Source organism: Gopherus evgoodei, chromosome 5, assembly GCF_007399415.2.
Source record: "Gopherus evgoodei ecotype Sinaloan lineage chromosome 5, rGopEvg1_v1.p, whole genome shotgun sequence".
In the NCBI taxonomy this organism is placed as follows: domain Eukaryota; kingdom Metazoa; phylum Chordata; order Testudines; family Testudinidae; genus Gopherus; species Gopherus evgoodei.
In genome coordinates this window covers 90,961,004-90,981,028 of record NC_044326.1, presented here as the reverse complement: position 1 = coordinate 90,981,028, position 20,025 = coordinate 90,961,004, and the positions used below count along the sequence as shown (strand labels likewise).

General features: G+C 41.3%; 1 protein-coding gene and 1 long non-coding RNA gene across 3 annotated transcripts in view; one reads left to right on the top strand and one right to left on the bottom strand.

Annotated features, from left to right (window-relative positions):
* TBC1D9 (TBC1 domain family member 9) overlaps positions 1-17,267 on the bottom strand; it is an 83,805-nt gene extending 66,538 nt beyond the window's left edge. The window contains exons 1-2 of one of the 2 annotated variants that reach the window (XM_030564487.1): positions 17,091-17,267; positions 16,078-16,334 (exon numbers count right to left, since the gene is read on the bottom strand). In XM_030564487.1, coding sequence (XP_030420347.1) covers positions 16,078-16,204 — 127 coding nt within the window. In that variant the 5' untranslated portion in view covers positions 16,205-16,334; positions 17,091-17,267. Of the gene's footprint in view, positions 1-16,077 lie in introns of both variants that reach the window. The other variant, XM_030564486.1, reaches the window with a different exon arrangement.
* On the top strand, positions 1,340-19,342 carry LOC115652467. Its single transcript, XR_004000655.1, has 3 exons — positions 1,340-1,473; positions 17,048-17,054; positions 19,332-19,342. It is a non-coding gene; the product is annotated as an uncharacterized LOC115652467 (long non-coding RNA).
* Positions 19,343-20,025: the final 683 nt, after the last annotated feature.

Here is a 20,025-nt window from a genome sequence, read left to right as displayed (position 1 = left end):
AGTAAAACTCTTTTCAGCAGCAAAGAGGAGAACTAACTAAGAACCTCTGGACATGTCAAGGAAACCATTGAAGAGACATTAACACTTGTGTATCAAGTTCCACTGTATGTCTCCTTGCCCTTAGGGTAGCTAATGATCTTCTAATTCAGGGGTTTTAAGAAGATATTCTGTAAAGGAAATACAAAAGCAAAACACAAAACAACAAATGGAGGGATGTTTTTTATATTCTTGATTACGTATAAAGAAGACATGGAAGATTTCCCCACCCTCCATAAGTTGGACTTCACCTGGTTTTGCTAGATGTTTTGAGGACGGAGAAGAGGGTGTCTCAAAGAGTACTATTGTGAGCGCTCTTGCACTATTGCCAAAGAAGGGTAATGTACCTTTATCAATGGCATCCTTTCTCCAGGTATTCAATAGATACTGCAATTAAACGAGTCAAAACAAAAACAAAAAAAAGCTCCAAAATTTGAATGCATTGACTAACATTCTCTTCCCCTTTTCAGTTGCTCATATTCAGTTTTGTAATGTCATAATTGTACTACTTCTCCATTGTGCTGTCTTTCCTGGTAGACAAAACTGGAATTTCTAATATGAAAAAAAGAAAAGAACCCTTTCCTCACCCTTCCTCTTTTTGGGGACTGTCAGGGTTCCTTCCCCACTCTGAACTCTGGGGTACAGATGTGGTGTCCTGCATGAAAGACCCCCTAAACTTATTTTTACCAGCTTAGGTTAAAAACTTCCCCAAGGCACAAATTCCTTCCTTGCCTTAGTATCGCTGCCACAGCCAAGTGATTTAAACAAACATTCAGGGAGGGCCACATGGAGCCCTACCTTCCCCAAATATCCCCCCAAGCTCCTACACCTCCTTTCCTGGGGAGGCGTGAGAATAATATCCTCACCAGTTGGTACAGGTGAGCACAAACCCAAACCCTTGGATCTTTAAGAACAATGAAAAATTAATTGGGTTCTTAAAAGAAGAATTTTAATTAAAGAAAAGGTAAAATAATCACCTCTGTATAATCAGGATAGTAAATACTTTACAGAATAACAAAAGACACAAAAAACACGAGGATTTCCCCTCCAGGCAAAACGCTAAAGTTACAAAAACAGGGATAAAGCTCCCTCTTAGCACAGGGAAAACTCACAAGCTAAAATAAAAGGTAATCTAACGCATTTCTTTTCTGCTATTACGTACTATTTCTGCAACACTAGATGCTTAGTTCAGATATAGCTTAGGGAGATATATTTTCCCCTGCCCTGTTTCCCAGCTGGCTCTGAGAGACACAGATAAAAAAAACTTTCCCTCACAGATTTGGAAGTACCTTCTTCGCTTATTGGTCCTTTTGGTCAGGTGCCCCACCTCCTCATCTGAGCTTCTTAACCCTTTATAGGTAAAAGAAGAATTGACCCTTTATAGGGTAAAAAGGGATTTTATGCTACCCTTAGCTGTACGCTTATGACAGGGACAAAGTATCCTTTCGGGCTCTCTTTAAACATCAGAAAGATACAAAGAGCACAAACTGATTGTTTCCCCTTTCGAGTTGCTTTTAAGTCCAAATGTCAATTAACATTGGAATTATCCCACCAACAGTCAACCTAGAGCAATTAGGCGGCTTTCGTTTGATGTATTTCAAACAAACTCATTTATAGTACTTCCTGGGTCAGATTGGTTGGGAGGTAATCTCCTCCCGTTGCATTAATGTCCATCAGCCACCTTTTGTGTCTAAGGAGTCTCAATTATCATGCTGAAGACAGACCTGAATATGTTACCAGAACTTTGGCAGGCAGTGCTACAAGGATGTATGCCTATAATAGAAGCTGAATAGAAAACAAGAGATACTTTCTATTAAACAAGAGATACTACACATTAACTGGACAAGTTGGCCTCATTTGACATATCTTAAGTCTAACCTCTGATTTGACTTTTTGACAACTACTGTTTGTTGACCAGATGGCTTCCCCAAACATTCTATAAATACTCCTAGATAAGTTTTCACTCCATTCAAAAACCAATCGGCAAGAATAATTTAAAATTGTTCCTTTAAAATGTGCATGATCTTGCAACTCATCTACATTAAACAATTTTGCCATTACAAGGCCCTGATCCAGTAAAGCACTTAATCACATGCTTAGTTTTAGGCATATGCGTAGTCCCTTACAACTTTAAAAGGTAAGCATGCGTTTAAGTGTTTTAATGGACCGAGGTACAGGGCAATGTTTTCTACAAAAGTGAACTGCAAAGGAGCTTTTGCTCTGTATTTGCATTAAATGTGTTGCAAGAGTTACACTCAAGCTTCTTCATGCTTTGCAACTCCATGCATTTGCAGACAGTATTACAAATGCAAGTCATGGGGCAACAGCCAAATAAATTATTTGTAGGCCATGTGTGCTCTCACAGTGATAAGCAGCACCATCAAAACTCCTGATTTGGGCTGCAAATTTCCACCTTCATGCAATTCAAAATTTCTCTATTTCTTTCCTGCTGCTGTACTTCCAAAATTGATATGATGTGGTCCTGAGGATTCTGCCACCACCTCTGCAAGTATGTCACTGCAGAAAACTAGGACAGAGAGAGCTCAGGACACTGGAGGCAGCACAAACCCATTGGCCTGCTCAGCGGTGTCAAGTCAGGAAAATATCTCCCTCCCTAACTCATTCTCACTGAGCTGTTGGCGACTGGGGAAAGGAGAATAAAAGTTATGGTGTAGGGGTGTCCAATCCTTTTTAACTGGAGAAACAGATTGCAGAGATGTTACTGCTGGTGAGGCTAGGGGAAAGAATATTCATAACACTCCACAAAAACCCAGATTTCAGTTAATCTCTTTTTTTCCATATCTTCACTCTTTACATGTAATTTATGGCTATGACTTACTTTATTTATAAAACTGAACACAGTATTTTGATAGCAAGAAACGTTGCTTAGAAATTTGTTTTTTAAAAAATAATGTGTTTATTCATATTTTATGAAGCCAATTAATATTGCCTATTCAAATCTTACAATTACCCTTGAAGGCTGTCCTTTAGGAACTGCTCCAGTTTACACCATAAGTCAGTTTCTTTTGTGCAGGCAGGTGATGCAAGCAGAATGAAATAATAGCTGTTTAAATCAGAACAGAAGTGATTGTATTAATTGTTATTAAAAAAAAAGGTCTATTTTAACCATCTCCCAGTTTATTAACTCATGACAGAGCAAGTACATTCTGCTACACATTAGCAATGAATAGATTTAAGAGATCAAATGAAAAGATGTAATTGAAAAAAAAAAATTAAAAATATACTTCTTAATTCACCATTTACCCAAAATAATGTATTACCCAAATCATGGTTACATCCTCTTGCATGAGTTAACCCTTGAATTACACAGCCATTTTTATATCCACGAAAAAAATGGACAAACATGACTACTGTTTGGACTTTTCTACAGTATTTCAGAATGTTGTATGTTAATAGCAATCTTACAACAAAATAAAAATATTTCGAGTTTCACAGTACTAAAGACCTATTAGACCTTATTCAGATGACTAGTTCTTGTTGTGAGCAAGAATTATTCAAGTGAGTAGGGGTTTTTAGGATTAGCCCCATAGTAACTAAAATGAGGGCCCTGATCCCGCAAGCACTCATTCAGGTGAGTAATTTAATGCACAGAAGTAATCCCATTAGAGACAGCTGTTTACAGGATCAGAGCCTGAAATACTACACAGATTCTGCAAATTACTCTGCGTAGGCAGACTGCACTTGCATGAAACCCCATTCATTGTAGTTGTTAGTCTGCCTGGAGCTACTTGTGGGTCAGAGCCCTACTTAGCAGTACAGGATATTATCAACTTCCAAACAAACATATAAAACCACACACTCTCTCTCCTAAGTATTTTAAACTACTATTGTTAAAAGTAACTTCTAAAATAACTACATATGAAAGTTTTAGAGGAAAAACATGTTTCTCTTTTTTCAGTTTACTTTTTGCTCTTGACAACATGCCACAGTCATCTTTGAATGTTTGCGCCCTGGACAATGTTTCTACTCCCCATTTTTTTCCTTTCTTTAAGTATATTCAGTAATTACAGTTTTCAGTAAAAATAGCTTCTGACGATTTCGGTGCAGCAATTGTTTTAACAAAGCATATTTAGATCTCCCATGAGTAAACAATTATATTCCATCTAGGCAAGTTTTTAATATAGTCCTATGAAGTAATCCTCCATTTGTATGGTTTTATGAAAACTTTATATTTGAAGATGCACACGGGCACACACAATCTTCTGGCTCCCACTCCGTTTGAGAGCAACCACATCCATATGAGCGGAGACTTGTACTTGCACAGAGCCCCTTAGACAAAGAGGGCTTCATGTGGGGTAGAAGGAAGGTCTGATTGCAAGATCAGAGACTTGGACTATATGACAACTTTTTTTGTTGTTATCTAAAACAGGTTAGACCCTGTCACCTGGGTGATGAAGTACAGTAACCCTTCAACCTTAATGTCATTGCATGATACAGCAACAGCTGCCTATTACACAAGCTATTTGTCAAAAAGTTGAGGACAACAGCAGACTGCGAAACTTCCAGTTCAACTTGAAAGTTTTAAATTTTAGTGATTTTTTGGAATTTTCCATTCAATCCCAATGATCCATTACTCCCACAACATTCAGTATAATAGGCAACCTGCACTAAGAAAAACTGACTCTTATTGAAGACATACCGATCTGCCATGACTGATTTCTCAACAAATATGTTCACTGCGGCCTTGCTGAGCCACCATGGTCAACTGCCAGAGTTACACCTATAGAGGAGTCACTTCAGGACTACGCAAAACTCTTCTTAATTTGCATAATTTTACACGTGGCCTACCAAAATCTCACATTTTTCTCTTAGCATTTATTTTAAAAATTTCTATCAATTATATTATTAAAAAAAGAAGTAACTCTACGAAGAATTATAGCCACAGTGTACAATCCTCAGGTCATCTTCAGTCAGAGATTTATTTTTTTCTATTGCAGTTTAGCATGTAAATCTTTAAGACATAAGAGCAACTCCAGCACTACGTGTTGTATCAACTAAATTCCAACAGAACAAAGATTTAGCCAGATTGTGACGCTCCCTCCATCACATTGGTGAGCTGCTACCCACTGACTTCAGCAGACCTACTCACAGAACCACTCGCTTCTATGACTGGGGAGGGAGAGGAAGTGTCCCAAACTGGCCCTAGGAGAGCATGCAAAATCAGGTCACTTAATTTTTCAAAACATTCGTATTACTTTTCAGTGTGATGTTTTAAATACTAAATAAAAGATGTACAATTCAATGGCCTCCCAACACATGAAGTATGTTGATGGTCCCCTTCCCTTTCCACTATACAGCGTGAGCCCATAATGGGTACTTCTGTAAACAGTAATCATTAAAGAGCCTGTCAAAGTTCAGGACAGCTGCACCTGTATTTCCCTCTCCATGGTCCAGCAAGGGCACCCACTTTTAGTCTTCTGCCCCTCCCCTCCCCGCCATCACCTCTCTTGGGCAGAGATTCACATCTCGCTCCCTCTGATTGGGTTTTTTCAGGCTGCACAGTTCCATGCCTTCGCTGTAGCAGTGAACCAGAATGCCTAGACAGGCCAACTTCAGTGTTTTGCTTTCTCTTCAGAGACTATAAGCAGTGTAATTACCCATAGTTTCAAGTTACCAAATAGCACTAAGCAAGCACATTTATCAAGCTGAAAGCATTAGAGAGAAAACGTTAAAAACGGTAAAAGAACCTACATGCATGTTAATAAGACTACCAGAGATCACCCACCCAACTCCAACAAGGGCTCTGGTCAGCGAACAATACATCAAACCCCACAAAGGGGTTATTTTGTCGTGACAAGTTCATAACAGCTTTATCTCAGTACAAGCATGCTCAGGAATGAGTTAGGGCTAGTCTACACTGGCAATGCTTTAACATGGCTTGTGTGGTCAAGGCAAATGCTGGGAGAGAGCTCTCCCAGTGCTCTAAAAAACCCACCTCCACAAGGGGCACAGCTACCAGCACTGGTGCACTGTCTACACTGGCACTTTACAGCAACAAAACTTGCTGCGCTCAGGGGGGAGTTTTTTCATAACTCTGAGCGAGAAAGTTGCAGCGCTGTAAACTGCTAGTGTAGACAAGCCCTATGTCTTTCCTTTATATAGCTTTGGCCTTTGATCTTCAGATTCCAGGAACAGATAATCAGCAGAAAAGGGGCCCCTCCTCAGGGCACAGCTTCAAAAGGCTGGGTAACCTGTATAACTGGAAGTGGGACTTTGCACTCACCTCCCCCTAGAGATTTTGCCAGCAAAAACACTTTACACTGTTTTTCCAAGTCCATTCTTGTCTGACCCATTATTCAATACAGTCCTTTGAAGTTCACACTTCCAGTGCTCAAAATAATACATTACCTTTGCATTCAATACAATGGACTCCAACGATACTTAAACATAATTCAGTAAGACTTTTCAGGGCAATTTCCTGCAATAGCCCTATCTGTCACACTCCCAGTACAGTTGTTAAAGACGTAGGAAGCTCTACCAAAGAGGCTAAGGATCATGTAGGTCTGCAGAATTAACTACTTTGTAACACCTAGAGGCAATCTTTGATGAAGCTACGTTGATTTACACCATGACCTGGCCCTAAGAATTAAATTTTGTACAGCTGTAATAGGTTGTGAAAAGAGTTGTCCTAAAGCTTGGATATCATTAGCTAGGTTATAAAAGTACTGACTCACAACAAAAACAAAATAGCAAAGATGTTGAGTATGTGAAGGTAATTTTATTTTCCTTAATCACCACAATGAATCATTATTTTCCCCTACTTTTGCAAGGCAGTCCTCGTGGTTGATTAGGTAATCTACTCACTCATTTATTTTTATTACAGGAAGAGGTCCAATGACATACCTGTCAAAGCCCAGTGTAAACAACATTCAAAACTCCAGAGTTAATATCATGAATCCAATCTTATTTACCTTACTCGTGTGAGTAGTTCTAGGGACTTCAGTAATGACACTAGATCAGTGGTTTTCAACCAAGGGTACATGTATCCCTGGGTGCATGCAGACGTCATGCAGGGGGTACATCAACTCATCTAGATATGTGCCTAGTTTTACAACAGGCTACGTCAAAAGCACTAGCAAAGTAAATACAAACTAAAATATCATACAATGACTTGTTATACTGCTCTGTATACATTCACTGAAATGTAAGCACAATATTTACATTCCAATTGATTTTATAATTATACGGTAAAATGAGAAAGTAGGCAATTTTTCAATAACAGCGTGCTGTGACACTTTTGTATGTTTATGTCTGATTTTGTAAGCAAGTCGTTTTAAAGTGAGGTGGTACTTGGGGGCATGCAAGACAAATCAAAATTCTGAAAGGGGTATAGTAGTTTGGAAAGGTTGAGAGCCACTGCACTAGATTAATACATTGATGCCATTCTCAGAAAATTAAACAAACTTCTACTAGCTGGAAAACCGAACATTCTAGTCTGACAAATAGTGCTGACAGAGTGGTTTAAAAGCAACATTCTGGGAAGAAACCCAGCCCCTGCCACCTTCAACTTTTGAGAAGCAAGGAAGGTGCTGGAATTTCTACCAGGGTGCCATTCCCACATTCTGCTTGGAGAGGAAGCGTCTCAGCAACTGGCTAGGTAACTGATAGATATGAAGATTCTGTTTGAAGAGGACTATGTTAATGGGAACAAGGAATCTTTCAGTTCGCACCTGCAGCATCCACAGGTGCACTTTGGTGCACGGGGCCATTCACACCCCCTAGTCCAAAGCCTGGGGCAGTGCAGACAATCCCTTATAAGGAAGAAACCCTTAGATTAGCAATACCTATGTCTTCATTAGCCACGTTAAAGCGCTGCTATGGCAGAGCTTAACGTGGCTGTGTAGTCGCATCACCAGCCATTGGGTGAGAGCTCTCCCACCTCCACAAAGGGAGTAGCTGCCAGCACTTGTGCACTGTCTACACTGCCACTCTACAGCACTGAAACTTGCAGCACTTTTTCACACCCCTGAGCGAGAAAGTTGCAGCACTGTAAAGTGGCACAGTAGACAAAGCCCAATGGTTTGCCTAGAAGGGAACATTTTACCAGTAATTATACATTTAACTTGAATCCCTTCCCAAGCAACATCAACTAAGCCAAAAAAAATATATCAATACCAGAATAAAAGAGTTCACATGGGGGGTTATATAGATTTACCTTAGATTATACAAAACCAAAACAAACTACCCTCTCATACACAACACATCTTCTAATGTAGACAAGATCTAATTCCCCCCTCAACCTTCTGTTTTTAAGTCTTCTACCCATGTGAATACTTTCAGTGCCTGCCTCTGACACTGTTCATATCTTTTTCCCAAGCAGTCATAATATGAAATTGACATGGCTCAGTTTATTTGATGACCGCAGGCTTCTGAATATCCAAAATATTAGACCTAAGTCTAATTATTTTCACTCTGTTACTGTTTGGCAAAGCTACTACTAAGCAGCACTGGAGATGTCTGGCTGCAAACTGAGGAAGACAAAACTGAATTTATGTATATGACTGTCGTTGTCAATGCTAGTAACATTTTTAAATGTATAAAAATGTTAATATTTTAAAATACCACTTGTTTCCCCAGTGTAGACAAACCCAGAATGTGTATGCACACAATAATTGTAGATGCCTTTAAAATTATATCAAAAGGGTGTAAGAAGGTCTGGTGGTCTTTCCACTAAGCCCCCAAGTGTCTCCATTTAACAGACTCTGATGGAGACATTAAGTCATGAATGATACATTAGAAGTATATGGCTCCCAGAAGAAAATCAAACAGACCTGCTAAGTTTTTTTTCCCCCTTTTAAATAAGAAGTGGAAAGAGATTGGGTGGAGGGAGTGAAGACAGAATAGGGCAGAAGAGGGAATATTAGTCTGGGTGTGTGAAAGGTTACGTCTGATTAAAATCAAGGTTCCAATACCTAAAGACACTCATGCCTCAAGAAAATAAATGGTGATCTACATATATGCCATGTTATTTGCACAAATTGTAACTGTATTATTTCATTTCAAGTTACATAAAGCATGTGTTCTTCACTGAAAACTATGTACCTACTGAGTTCCTAGCAGTTTGCACTAAACAGGAATGAAAAAACAAGGGCAAAATCTGCAAAAGAATGAAACACCTTTCATAGAGTGAGGTGACAAATTGGATTAAAGGGTGATTTTTCAAATAAAGGTTTGTAAACAATGCTTTCCTCAACCACAAGAAATCCTTTAGCTGTACTTGACAGGAAACTGAATTCCTTCTCCAAACTTGGGGTAACAATGTCTCGGCATAACATCAACAGACCACATAATGGTACTGTGCAGGGTAACAATGACACTTTCATTTCATGTCACTTAACTTGGCATTCACCAACAAGAACCAGTCAACCAGTCTCTTTCCATTCCTCCTTTCCAATATAACAGCGACAATCCTCATTCCCCACCACAAAGAACGATTTGGTGAGAACAGACAATGTTACACCAGCAAATCAGCCATCTGATGTCTACCAATTAAGTACTAGAAAGATCTTTGGCAACATTTTCTGGACTTACAGTATTACTTCACAACTTTCAGCGAGTGCTTTCATACATGGTGATCCAGCTGACAGCATAAATACTTCATTTACAAAACAATTCATACCACAGACATGACACTTGAAAATAAACACAAAAATCTGCTACTTGCCTAGGTATCCAAACATACTTTAACAAGTGGTCACTTTAAAAAAAACCAAACAAAAAGCAACCACATTTCATATCAAGCTACCATATCTTTAGCAAAAGGAATATGCTTCTTTTTTTGTTTACACAAATCAGTCATAGAAACCACAACCCCTGACTTTCTGTGCACTTTATACAAATGTGTTTGTTTTCATTACTAATTAGAAGTGCCCAACACTATTTCCCTATTATATTCTCTCCAAAATAAATCTAACAAGCTTTGCTATAGAAGCTGATATCCAGAGACTTCTCTTTAATCTATTTGTTGTGTTAAAAATTAAGCACATTTTAAGAAAAAAAAAACCAACAACAACAAAATCTGGTTATTTCATTTATAAATGCCTAAGACATGCACAGGAATATTATACCAAGGACTGAGCTCTGTGTCATCATGGGGAAGATCCAAGTTCTATCTCATCTCTCAATCTCCCACTGCCCAAGGGTGAAAATCCCATACAGACACTTGACCCTCACAGGGAAGGAGCACTTTGTGTTGCCCAACCACAGGCAATTTGTATCCAACTAGTTCTGGCCAAAGATCTCTTAGGTCAAGAGAACTGGTTGCTGTCAAATTGGGAGAGGAATGGAAATCTGAAGTGTAGAAAAACAGAAGACGTCATAGGGATATGGGGGATCCCTACAACCATGGAGGAACATAATACAATAGAAGTATTTGCCATATTGATAAACAGAGAGAAGATCAAACTCCATGTCTGACGGTCAGATACTTCATAAGATATACAGGAACAGCTTGCAAGCCTAGTGCAAAAAGTGACATGTTAATCAAACACTGATTTTTTTTTTAAACCACAAAAATAAGCTTTTAGTTTTATCCTGAAAAATTAATGAAGTGATTCAAGATAAAAGGGTGAGTTTACAGAAAGTGGCTATTAAAACCCAATTTGCCAAAAGCCATGTCCATTTTTCCCCCCTCTTATTGAAATCAAAAATCCCAACAACTCATATCTTCTGTTAGGGCTTGCCTGAAAAAGAACACTGCAGTAGTATCATGTAAACTGATCTTTAAACCAATATAGTTACACTGGTACAAAAAGCTATGTGGGCACTCTGATTTTAGTATATGAGTGCATAAGAGCAATTTGAACTAAACCAAAATAATCAGCTTAAGCTAGTTATTTATTATTTGTACTGTGGTAGCTTGCAAGAGCCCCAGTCCTTGACCATGGCCCACTGTTCTAGTCACTGTGGATATGCCTAACAGCAGCATAACACCTGCAGCTGGCCTGGGTCAGCTGACTCAGGCTTGTGGGGTTTGGGCTGTGGAGCTATAATATTGCAGTGCAGACACCTGGACATGGGCTGGAGCCCAGGCTCTAAGGGTATATCTACACCGCAGTTAAAAACCCATGTCTGACCCAGGTCAGCTGACTCAGGCTTGCAAGGCTTGGCCTAAGGAACCGTTTAATTGCAGTGTAGACATTTGGACTCGAGCTGGAGCCAGACTGAAAAGTCCACATGGCAATTACACAGCCCCTTAGGCCACATCCCATGAGCCCGAGTCAGCCGATCCAGGCCAGCCCTGGGTGTCTAACTGCAATGTAAACATACTCTTTGCTAAAATGTAACAAAAAATGTGATCCCTGTCCTAAAGAACTTACAATACAAGTACCAAGCTAAACCAAAATAAGCCACTCATACCAAAATGAGAGTATCAAATAGGAGTTTGCCTACAGTTAACATTCACACCTTTAGTTATACTGGTGAAACTTTCTTGTGTTAACAAGTTCTTCTAACTATTTCGCAAGTCAATTGCCTTTTAAAACCCGAGGCAAAACTCCCTCATGTGCCAGTACTGGGGGAAACAGGTCAGCAGAAGTCATCACAAGAAGGAAAAACAACAAATTTTTGCATCTTCAGGACACACTTCTGGGATAAACTGAGTCTCCTTTTTTGCGCAAAGAATGCTGATAACTCTACATGGTGAAAACCTTATATACACGATATTTTCAGTTGTCTAAGTATGAATGATTTGTTTTCCCCCAAGGATCACCTCAAATTTTACAGACTGTTACATGATGCTGTATCCACTGATGGACTATACTTTAGGGCATGTAAATAGATAATCTAACCAATCTAAATTTCAGTATTGTGTCACTGCAAACAGAATTATGAATGAAAGAAAATATTTCTTCAAGTAGTATCATCCTGCTAATTCCACTTGCATGTTTCTTTAAACAGGAACAGATAACTGCTCTGAGAGTACAGTACTATAGTCACAATTTCCAGGATTTCTAAGGGATCAACCTAAATGTGATCAATTTGTCAAGATACATCTCCCTGTTGACTCTGTAAAGTTTCAGTGGAGACAAGGTGGGTGAAGTGATATTTTTTACTGGAGCAACTTCTGTTGGAAAGGGACACAAGCTTTCGAGCTTACACAGAGCTTTTCTTCGGGTAGTTTCAGTAGTTTTATACTCTTAGATAAGGAGACACTTAGGTCTCTAAAAGCACATTTTTCAGAGTATTTCAGTCAGCTTTACCCAAATATATGACAAAGTGAAGTGGTGCCAAGAGTTCGCTCAAGATACATACACTAGAAAAGTTTGATTTCCCCCTTGATGCGTTCTAGATTGCAAACACTAAATTATACTATAAATTCGTTGGAGTAAAGACTGTCATCTTCCTGAGCGGATATACTACACCAGTCACACTGGGATCTTGTTTCTGACTGAAAATTGTGGGCATTATCACTAATACTAATGATTTTATGAAGGCTATTTCTATACACTATGCATAATTGTTTAGGTACAATCCTATCAGCAAGCAGTATCCATATCTCCTCATGGAACAGGCTGCAAAAACATTTCTTGCTAAACAAAAAAAAAAAAAAAATCAAAAGCCTAGAGAGAATAATATTTCATGTGTGAAAAACTGCAAGCAGTAAAGGAAAGATTTAGTTATTTATTACCATTACCACATTCCCAGGTGAAGTGCAATTCAAGGCAGGGTGCATATACAAACATACATGAACAGCAGTTTACAATATATATATATATATATATATATATATATATATATATATGGGACTGTATAGAACAGTTTGTCATAGGACAATATACACTACATACTGTTTATTATATACACTGGAGTTCACATGGGCCACTTAATGGCATAAATCTCAAGAATCAAAACTCCAGAACAAAGGGAACATTAACTTCTCTGAGTTATTTCTGAACTTCAGTTTCCTATCCGATAATGTGGGCCTACTGAGAGAAGATGATGCAATAGCCTGGTTTACTCCAAAAGAATAGAACAGTCCTACCCCTACTCAAAGATGTAAGTATAAACTCACAAGAATACATTTTCAGAAGCGGACTCTAAATCTGTACAGTTATAGCACCACCCACAACACTGCATACACAATTGTACATATATACAGAATCCTTGATATGCATGCATGAGGCATTTTTTCGGTAGACCAGATGAGAATAAGCCCCCAAATGTTAGCAATAACTGTTCCTCTGATTGAAAAGATATTACAGTAACGCCTCACAAAGTCATCCCGGTTAACGTTGTTTCTTGTTTCATTGCTGAACAATTAGGGAACATGCTCGCTTAAAGTGGTGTACTGCTCCCTTCTAACGTTGTTTGGCAGCCGCCTGCTTTGTCTACTGCTTGCAGGAAAAGCAGCCCATTGCAGCTAGCTGCTGGGGGCTTGGAATCAGGGTGGATTGGCAGCCCCCCTATCAGCTCCCCGCTCCCCTAAGTTACCTGTGCAGCAGCTGCCCAGCAGGCTAGCAACTGCAGCTGTCCCTCCCCCCACTGCCATGTGCTGTTCCTGCCCTCTACCTTGGAGCTGGTCCCTGAGATTCCTGCTTGTTGAGTGGGGAGGAGGGAAGGAAGAGGGGGGTAATGTCAGGGTGTCCCCCTTCCCCTTGTCCTGCACCCTGCTTACCCCATCTTCCATAGAGCGGGGGGACACACCAGGGCTCAGAACTGAGGGAGCTTGCAGCAAGTTGATCTAATTAACAAGGCAGTGTACTTAAATGAAAAATGTGCATATCTCTCTCCATTCCTGCTGCCTTGGAGAGAGAGAGAGTTAACCCTTGAGGGCTCAGCCAATTACTAGTTCATCATTTAGCAGTAAGGGAAATATCCCACCCTCTGACTCCTCCACCTCAGCTAAGTTTCACAATCATCATCACTGTGTACTAGTACTAAATTGTTTGTTTAAAACTTATACTGTGTGTGTACGCGCATGTGTCTTTCGTCTGGTGAAAAAAAATTCCCTGGAACCTAACCCTCTCATTTACACTAATTCTTATGGGGAAATTGGATTTGCTTAACATCATTTTGCTTAAAGTTGCATTTTTCAGGAACACAACTACAATGTTACGAGGAGTTACTGTACATTATTAGGATAATGGACAGAATCGTAAGAAGCAATCATGCAATCCATGGGATTAGAATATGTGATGAATTCTTTGGCAAGTTTATGAGTAGCAGACTTCTGAGAGGAGAGAGAGTCATTTAAGATGGATTTGTCACTCATTTCCATGAAAGGAAATACCAGCAGCCAATATGGAGTGACTACTGATAACTTACCCTGGCCACAGAGAAGCAGTATTTCAGCCACTCTTTATGAAGAAAATAGGTAGGTTCAGGGGGGCTGGAACAATTGGTATAGCGGGGGTGCTGAGAGCCATTGAACCAAACTATAAAACCCTGTATATGATAGAAACCACTTCAAGCCAGGGAGTGAGGCAGCACCCCCCAGACCTCCATCAGCACCCTAGTTCCAGCACCTATGAGTAGGTTCATCAACGTACAATGCTGATGGGTGAAGAATGAATAAATAGCCCTGAGATTGTCACTACAATTGGAAAATCACCCTGCAAAGGCACTTATTAGATTGTAAATTATTTTCAAGCAAGGACAACATACCAGGCCCAAATAAAAAGGGAATTCTCTAATAAAGCTACATAGAGCCTAGCACCAAAAATGCAAGCACTCCACAATATGCATTTTGAAGAGTTTAGAGAAACTGTTTCAGCATACATGGATTAAGCAAAAAAAAACAATACACAAACAAAAAAACCTTATTCTTTTAAGTTTCACTTATTCAGAGATTTGTATTGATTCAGGAAGAACAGTTGGTACTAAAATTGAGTTGAGTTCTACATTCCCAATCATGTATTATTTTAATCTACAAAAATTCATAATTTTCAAGGCATATATACACACACAAACACACACACACACACACACAGAGGTAGGGCAGTGTTGAATCCGAATATTAAAGGTATATATTACATAACATTTAAATAAATACTATCTGGGTGAGATGATCCCAGTAATGTAAAGCTTTCAATGATGATGGTACTTTATACTGGCCAAAATATACTAAATATTTAGAGAACTCATATAATCATAATATGAAGAGATACTCTTGAAAACATATACATTATCTAGGACATCCCAAAAGGGACATACAGTAGAGATTCAAAAGCAAAACCGCTCCCTTACTGCCAGATATGTATGACTAGTTTTTTTTAGATGAATATGTACTAATAGAAAAGCAAGCTCATCAAAATACAAGAATGTCTTCAAATTGCACATGAATGTATCAAGAGATCAAAGACTATTATTCTGTTTTCTAGCTAATCTTATACAATTACAGATATTGTGAAGTACTAGGGAAACCTTTACAGTATTTACAAATTAAAGACAAAATTATTTTAATACTATCTTAATACTACAGCACTCTGCTGTCAAGTAGTAATCCTCAATGACTCCACTGGAATAACATTTTCCCTGGCAGAGAGATAAGAACTCCTGGGAATGTGGTGAAAAATAGTTATAACTCTCTAATCACAAAACCTGATGACTACATTTCCCCCCTCCCACATACCATTATTTTAATTCACACAGCTCCCCTCATCTGAATCCACCCTCTCTCCCTTGACACAGCTACTATCTTACTGATACTGATGTGGGAAATGATTATCCTCTGACAAATCATTCACTAAACAATAACCTAACAGCAGCAGCATTGGATATGACTCCTGGAATTAAATAAGCGATGATAAAGCCAAATAGAAGACAGGAGAGGATCTGGTGTAGCTGTAGTCAGGAGCACTGCATGAGAGAAAAGGCAGTCAGGATTTTCCCTGTTACCTGTATCAGACAGAGGCACTGCCTAGGTGGGGCACGCTTCTGTTCTAAATACAGTCATTATTATACCAAAGTGCCAGATGCTGAGCTCAAATAAAATTAAGATTGGGCGGCCAAATCAGCTAAAGCCCAAGTAGGCTTGAAATGCAATGTGTGGCTATAAAGAGGAGCACTCTTCTCCCTTACCAGCCAGTCCGCCGCCGCCTCCATCTCCTCCATGCCCCTTTCTCCTCTGCAGGATGAAGTAAGGGTTGGCCCTCTCCGTGACCCACAGGGCGTTTGCCAGCAGCACCTCCCCGGGGTTCACCCACATGCTCCCGGCAGAGACAAAGGGCAGCTTGCTCTGGCTGGTTTTGAAGGTTTAAATCATTCACGGAGCGGTGGGGTGGGGCCAGGAGGATGCTGGCGAAACGCAGGTCACATTAACGCGCCGTCCGACCCAGCTGAGAGACAACAAAGCCCCAGATAGAGCGAGCGAGCCACAGGATGGAAAGGAAGCAGCGGCCTCTCCGTGACTCCCCACTGCCTGCCCACCCCCCAGAGCTCGGCCGGCAGCTCCCGATCAGCGCTGTTACAATCCTAGAGCAAAGGCGGCGGCAGCAGGATCAGCAACGCAGCGATGAGAACAGCAGTGACATCAGCACCAGCGGCCGCGGAGCCCAGCCGTGCTGCCTCCCCTCGCCCAGCCCTGCCTGCGCCATGCACCAGGCACCCTCGCGGGCAGCAGCGCCCGGGGAAGGCTCTGATTGCAGAAGTGGCGGGCACCCTCCCCACCCGCAATAAAAGGACAGGCTCAGAGCAGACTCGTACACAGTGGGCACAGCACCACAGATGCTACTCTAATCCCCCGGGCACACCCCCAGTCTCACAACATACACAGGGCGCGCCAGCCAATAAGCCTGGACTGGGTTGCACAAGAATCCCGAGACAGCCCGTCAGATGTCGGACGGCTGAACGGCCCCAGCACGCTCAGCTAGCTGGGAGGAGCACTCAGACCTCCGCGGATCCTTTAGGGGACACGCAGCGCCCTCTCCAACCCACCCTGCTCATGCATTAACTTCATTGCATTAACAATACCAAGCGGCGTATTCGTTGCTGCGAAAGTAGGCAGGTGACAGAGCGAGCGCCCCACCCAAGCAGCGCAGCTCCCTTTGAGCACACTCGTCGCACATGCACCCTCCCCAAACCCAGGCACGCACCCAGAGGTGCCCTGGGCAAGGCTCCGCAGAAAAGCACTACGCCCCCTCCCCCCTCGCGGACTGCATTAATGCTCAGGAGCAGGCGCCATGCACAGGCGCGCGACGAGCTACTCGCAGTGTTAAACGGGCCCCCGCCACCCCGAACCGCCCCTCGCGCGCTGGAGAGAGGCGCGCGCTGCGGGCGCCCGGCTGCTCCTGCGGGAAGGACGGGCACGGCGCCTCCCGCGGCACCTGCCTACCGCCCGCGCGCGCCCCCTCTCTGCCCCGACGCAGTGGCGTCTCTGGCCGCAAAAAGTGCGTCAAGGTTCTAAATGGGCGGAGCGGACGCAGCAGCGACCAGCCCAACATTCTATTATAGGCGTGTCTTGCTTCCTGCAAGTCCAAGCGCCAGTCACGCAGCGCACCTGTCCTTGTACCCAGCAGCCGGGGAGACTTCGCTCGCTCCAGTCCGCTCCTGCTTGCGGACAAAAGCCCGCTGAGAAGCACTAGGAAATTTCTCCCAAATGTAGCTCACGTTCCCCTCCCCCTGTTGCTCCGTCCGCTCTCTGGCGTGCTGAGTGTGGAACTGGCTCCACAACACTCAGGGAACTCAACACAACAGCAGTTCCTACAGCAGCCGCCACTAGCTTTGTAGCAGATTGGGGGCACTTGAGTTGTACATTGCATTGGAACCAGGACCCCATGTATCACTGATCTGTTTGTGTTGGGCTACAAGATTGGAGGGATGAACACTTTACCTTTTCCTCCAGCTGCTGCAAAGAGGAATTGAAAAAAACTGAGATTTGTCCTCTTAGTGAAAACCCAAGGTTTCCCCCTCTGCCGTGTGGGGGGGAGGGGGGAAGAAATGACATGAAATAAAGTTTTTGCCTTACTGATGAGTAAAATAAAAGGATAAACGAGCCCCAATTAGGCAGGAGTGGTTAAGCAGGTCTGTCAAACAAGGGAATGGATGGTTAGCACAAATTTACATATAAGTAGTAAACAAGATCCTTGAGACAGCAAGAGGGAGCCAAGGCAAATCTGCATTTCACTATACACAGGCGATAAGAAATAATACAGGGGCATGTTCACCCCCCCAGACTCCACATCACCACCCTTACTGTTTGAATAAACTTTGCTGTGAGGGGCAATCCTCAGAAAAATTCCCTTCAAATGAGGACTGGACTACAAAGGTGAGGAGCAAAAAACCCCAGGTATTCTGCTATCGCTACAGCTCACATTCCTGAGTGCAATCCAGACTAATAAGGGTGCAATCCATTCCTGTGTGCAATCCAGGCGAATGTGTCATTACTTGCCTTGCAACCTTGAGTGCCTCACAATGCTTTGCTACTGTAGCCCCCACCAGGGCCTCTCACAATCAGCCTTCCAATATGCAAGTAACACCCTAAGCATCCGTGTATAGCTGCAGCCTGCTAGCCGTTCTCTGGATTCAACCAGCCATGATTACCACTTGCAGGGTGACCCCAACACACGCCCATGCTCAAATTTCCCAAAAACATATGCTTTGCACTGTCCAGTCCTCTCCTACGATGACCCGCCATTATTCCTGCCATGATATCTTTCTCAAGGTTATTTCAATCTCTATGCCTGAGGCAACCAAAGTACATATGTTGCCCTTGTTGGTTTCTGACAGCAGAGTCCACTTTTCACCAATAATATTTCTCATATAAGTGTTTTGCAAAAGGAGCTGTTATTTCCTCCAGTACAGTTAGCAGTTATCTTGGAACTGACACATTCTGAAACCTAAAAATGCTGCCTTATTTTAAAAGTTCTGAAAAGATAAATGTGAAAATTAGTTATAACTTTACAACATACCAGTAATATCATATGATGAAATTCTGGACTAGGACAAAATTATTATTCAGTTGCAATTGAATAATAATATATAGCAATTTCCTGAAACATCCTGGACAAACTTTATTGAATTAAATTTAAGTATCTGAGGATCTCATTGTATTTAAAATGCTAATATGTATTTGTTATTATGGCACTGTATGGATCTTGTCTAGGAGACATGACTAATGTAAGTCTTGGAAAGTGTTATTGGTTTCATAGGATTCTTTTAAACAATGGATTCAGAGAAGAACGTTGAGTAGGTTTCCCAGGAAATACTTAGCATGAGGGGTATGCAAATGCTTTTATCTTACCTTACTTTCAGAATAAATGTGCTTGCTTAGAAATGGCTGTGTGGTAAGTTATAACTGTGGGAAATTACATTGTTTATAGTTGCTGAAGAGAAAGCAAACCACAGAGCAGGTCTTTTTATGCAGTCTTGCCTGCTGCAAATAACACAGGGTACGTATGAACTATGCAGCCTAGAAAACCCTGGTCAGAAGAGAGTGAGACACAGTGTCTCTGCCCAAGACAGATAACACCTGGGGAATTGGAAGTCTAAGAGTAGGTTCCCTTGGTGGACTAATGAGAAGGAATACAGGTGCAATTGCCATGAACCGTGATAGCAAGTACAAAAGAAAACTACTATTTCAAAATTCACTTAATAAAACATAAGAAACTTTCAGATAAAATATCCTTTGCTGAAAAGACTTTTCCAATTTAATGATTCAGGCATGGTCTATACTAGAAAATTAGGTCAGTTTATCTACATTGGTGAAAAATCCACACCCCTGAGCCATGTTGGTAAACCAATCTAAAGTCCCTATGTAGACAGCACTAAGTTGACTGAAGAATTCTTCCATCAACCGAGCTACCGCCTCTTGGGGAGAGGATTACCTACATCGACAACAGGAGAATCTCTCCCATCAGCATAAGTAGTGTCTACACTGAGGCACTACACTGGCGCAGCTGTGCCGCTGTAGCATTTTAAATGTAGACAAGTTCTCTACAAGTGTAGACACACTCATTCAGAATTAAAGCAGCCTTAATTTGGTTTAATTTAATTCACTTCCAAAGTTAAATAAAACTAGACCAAATGAAG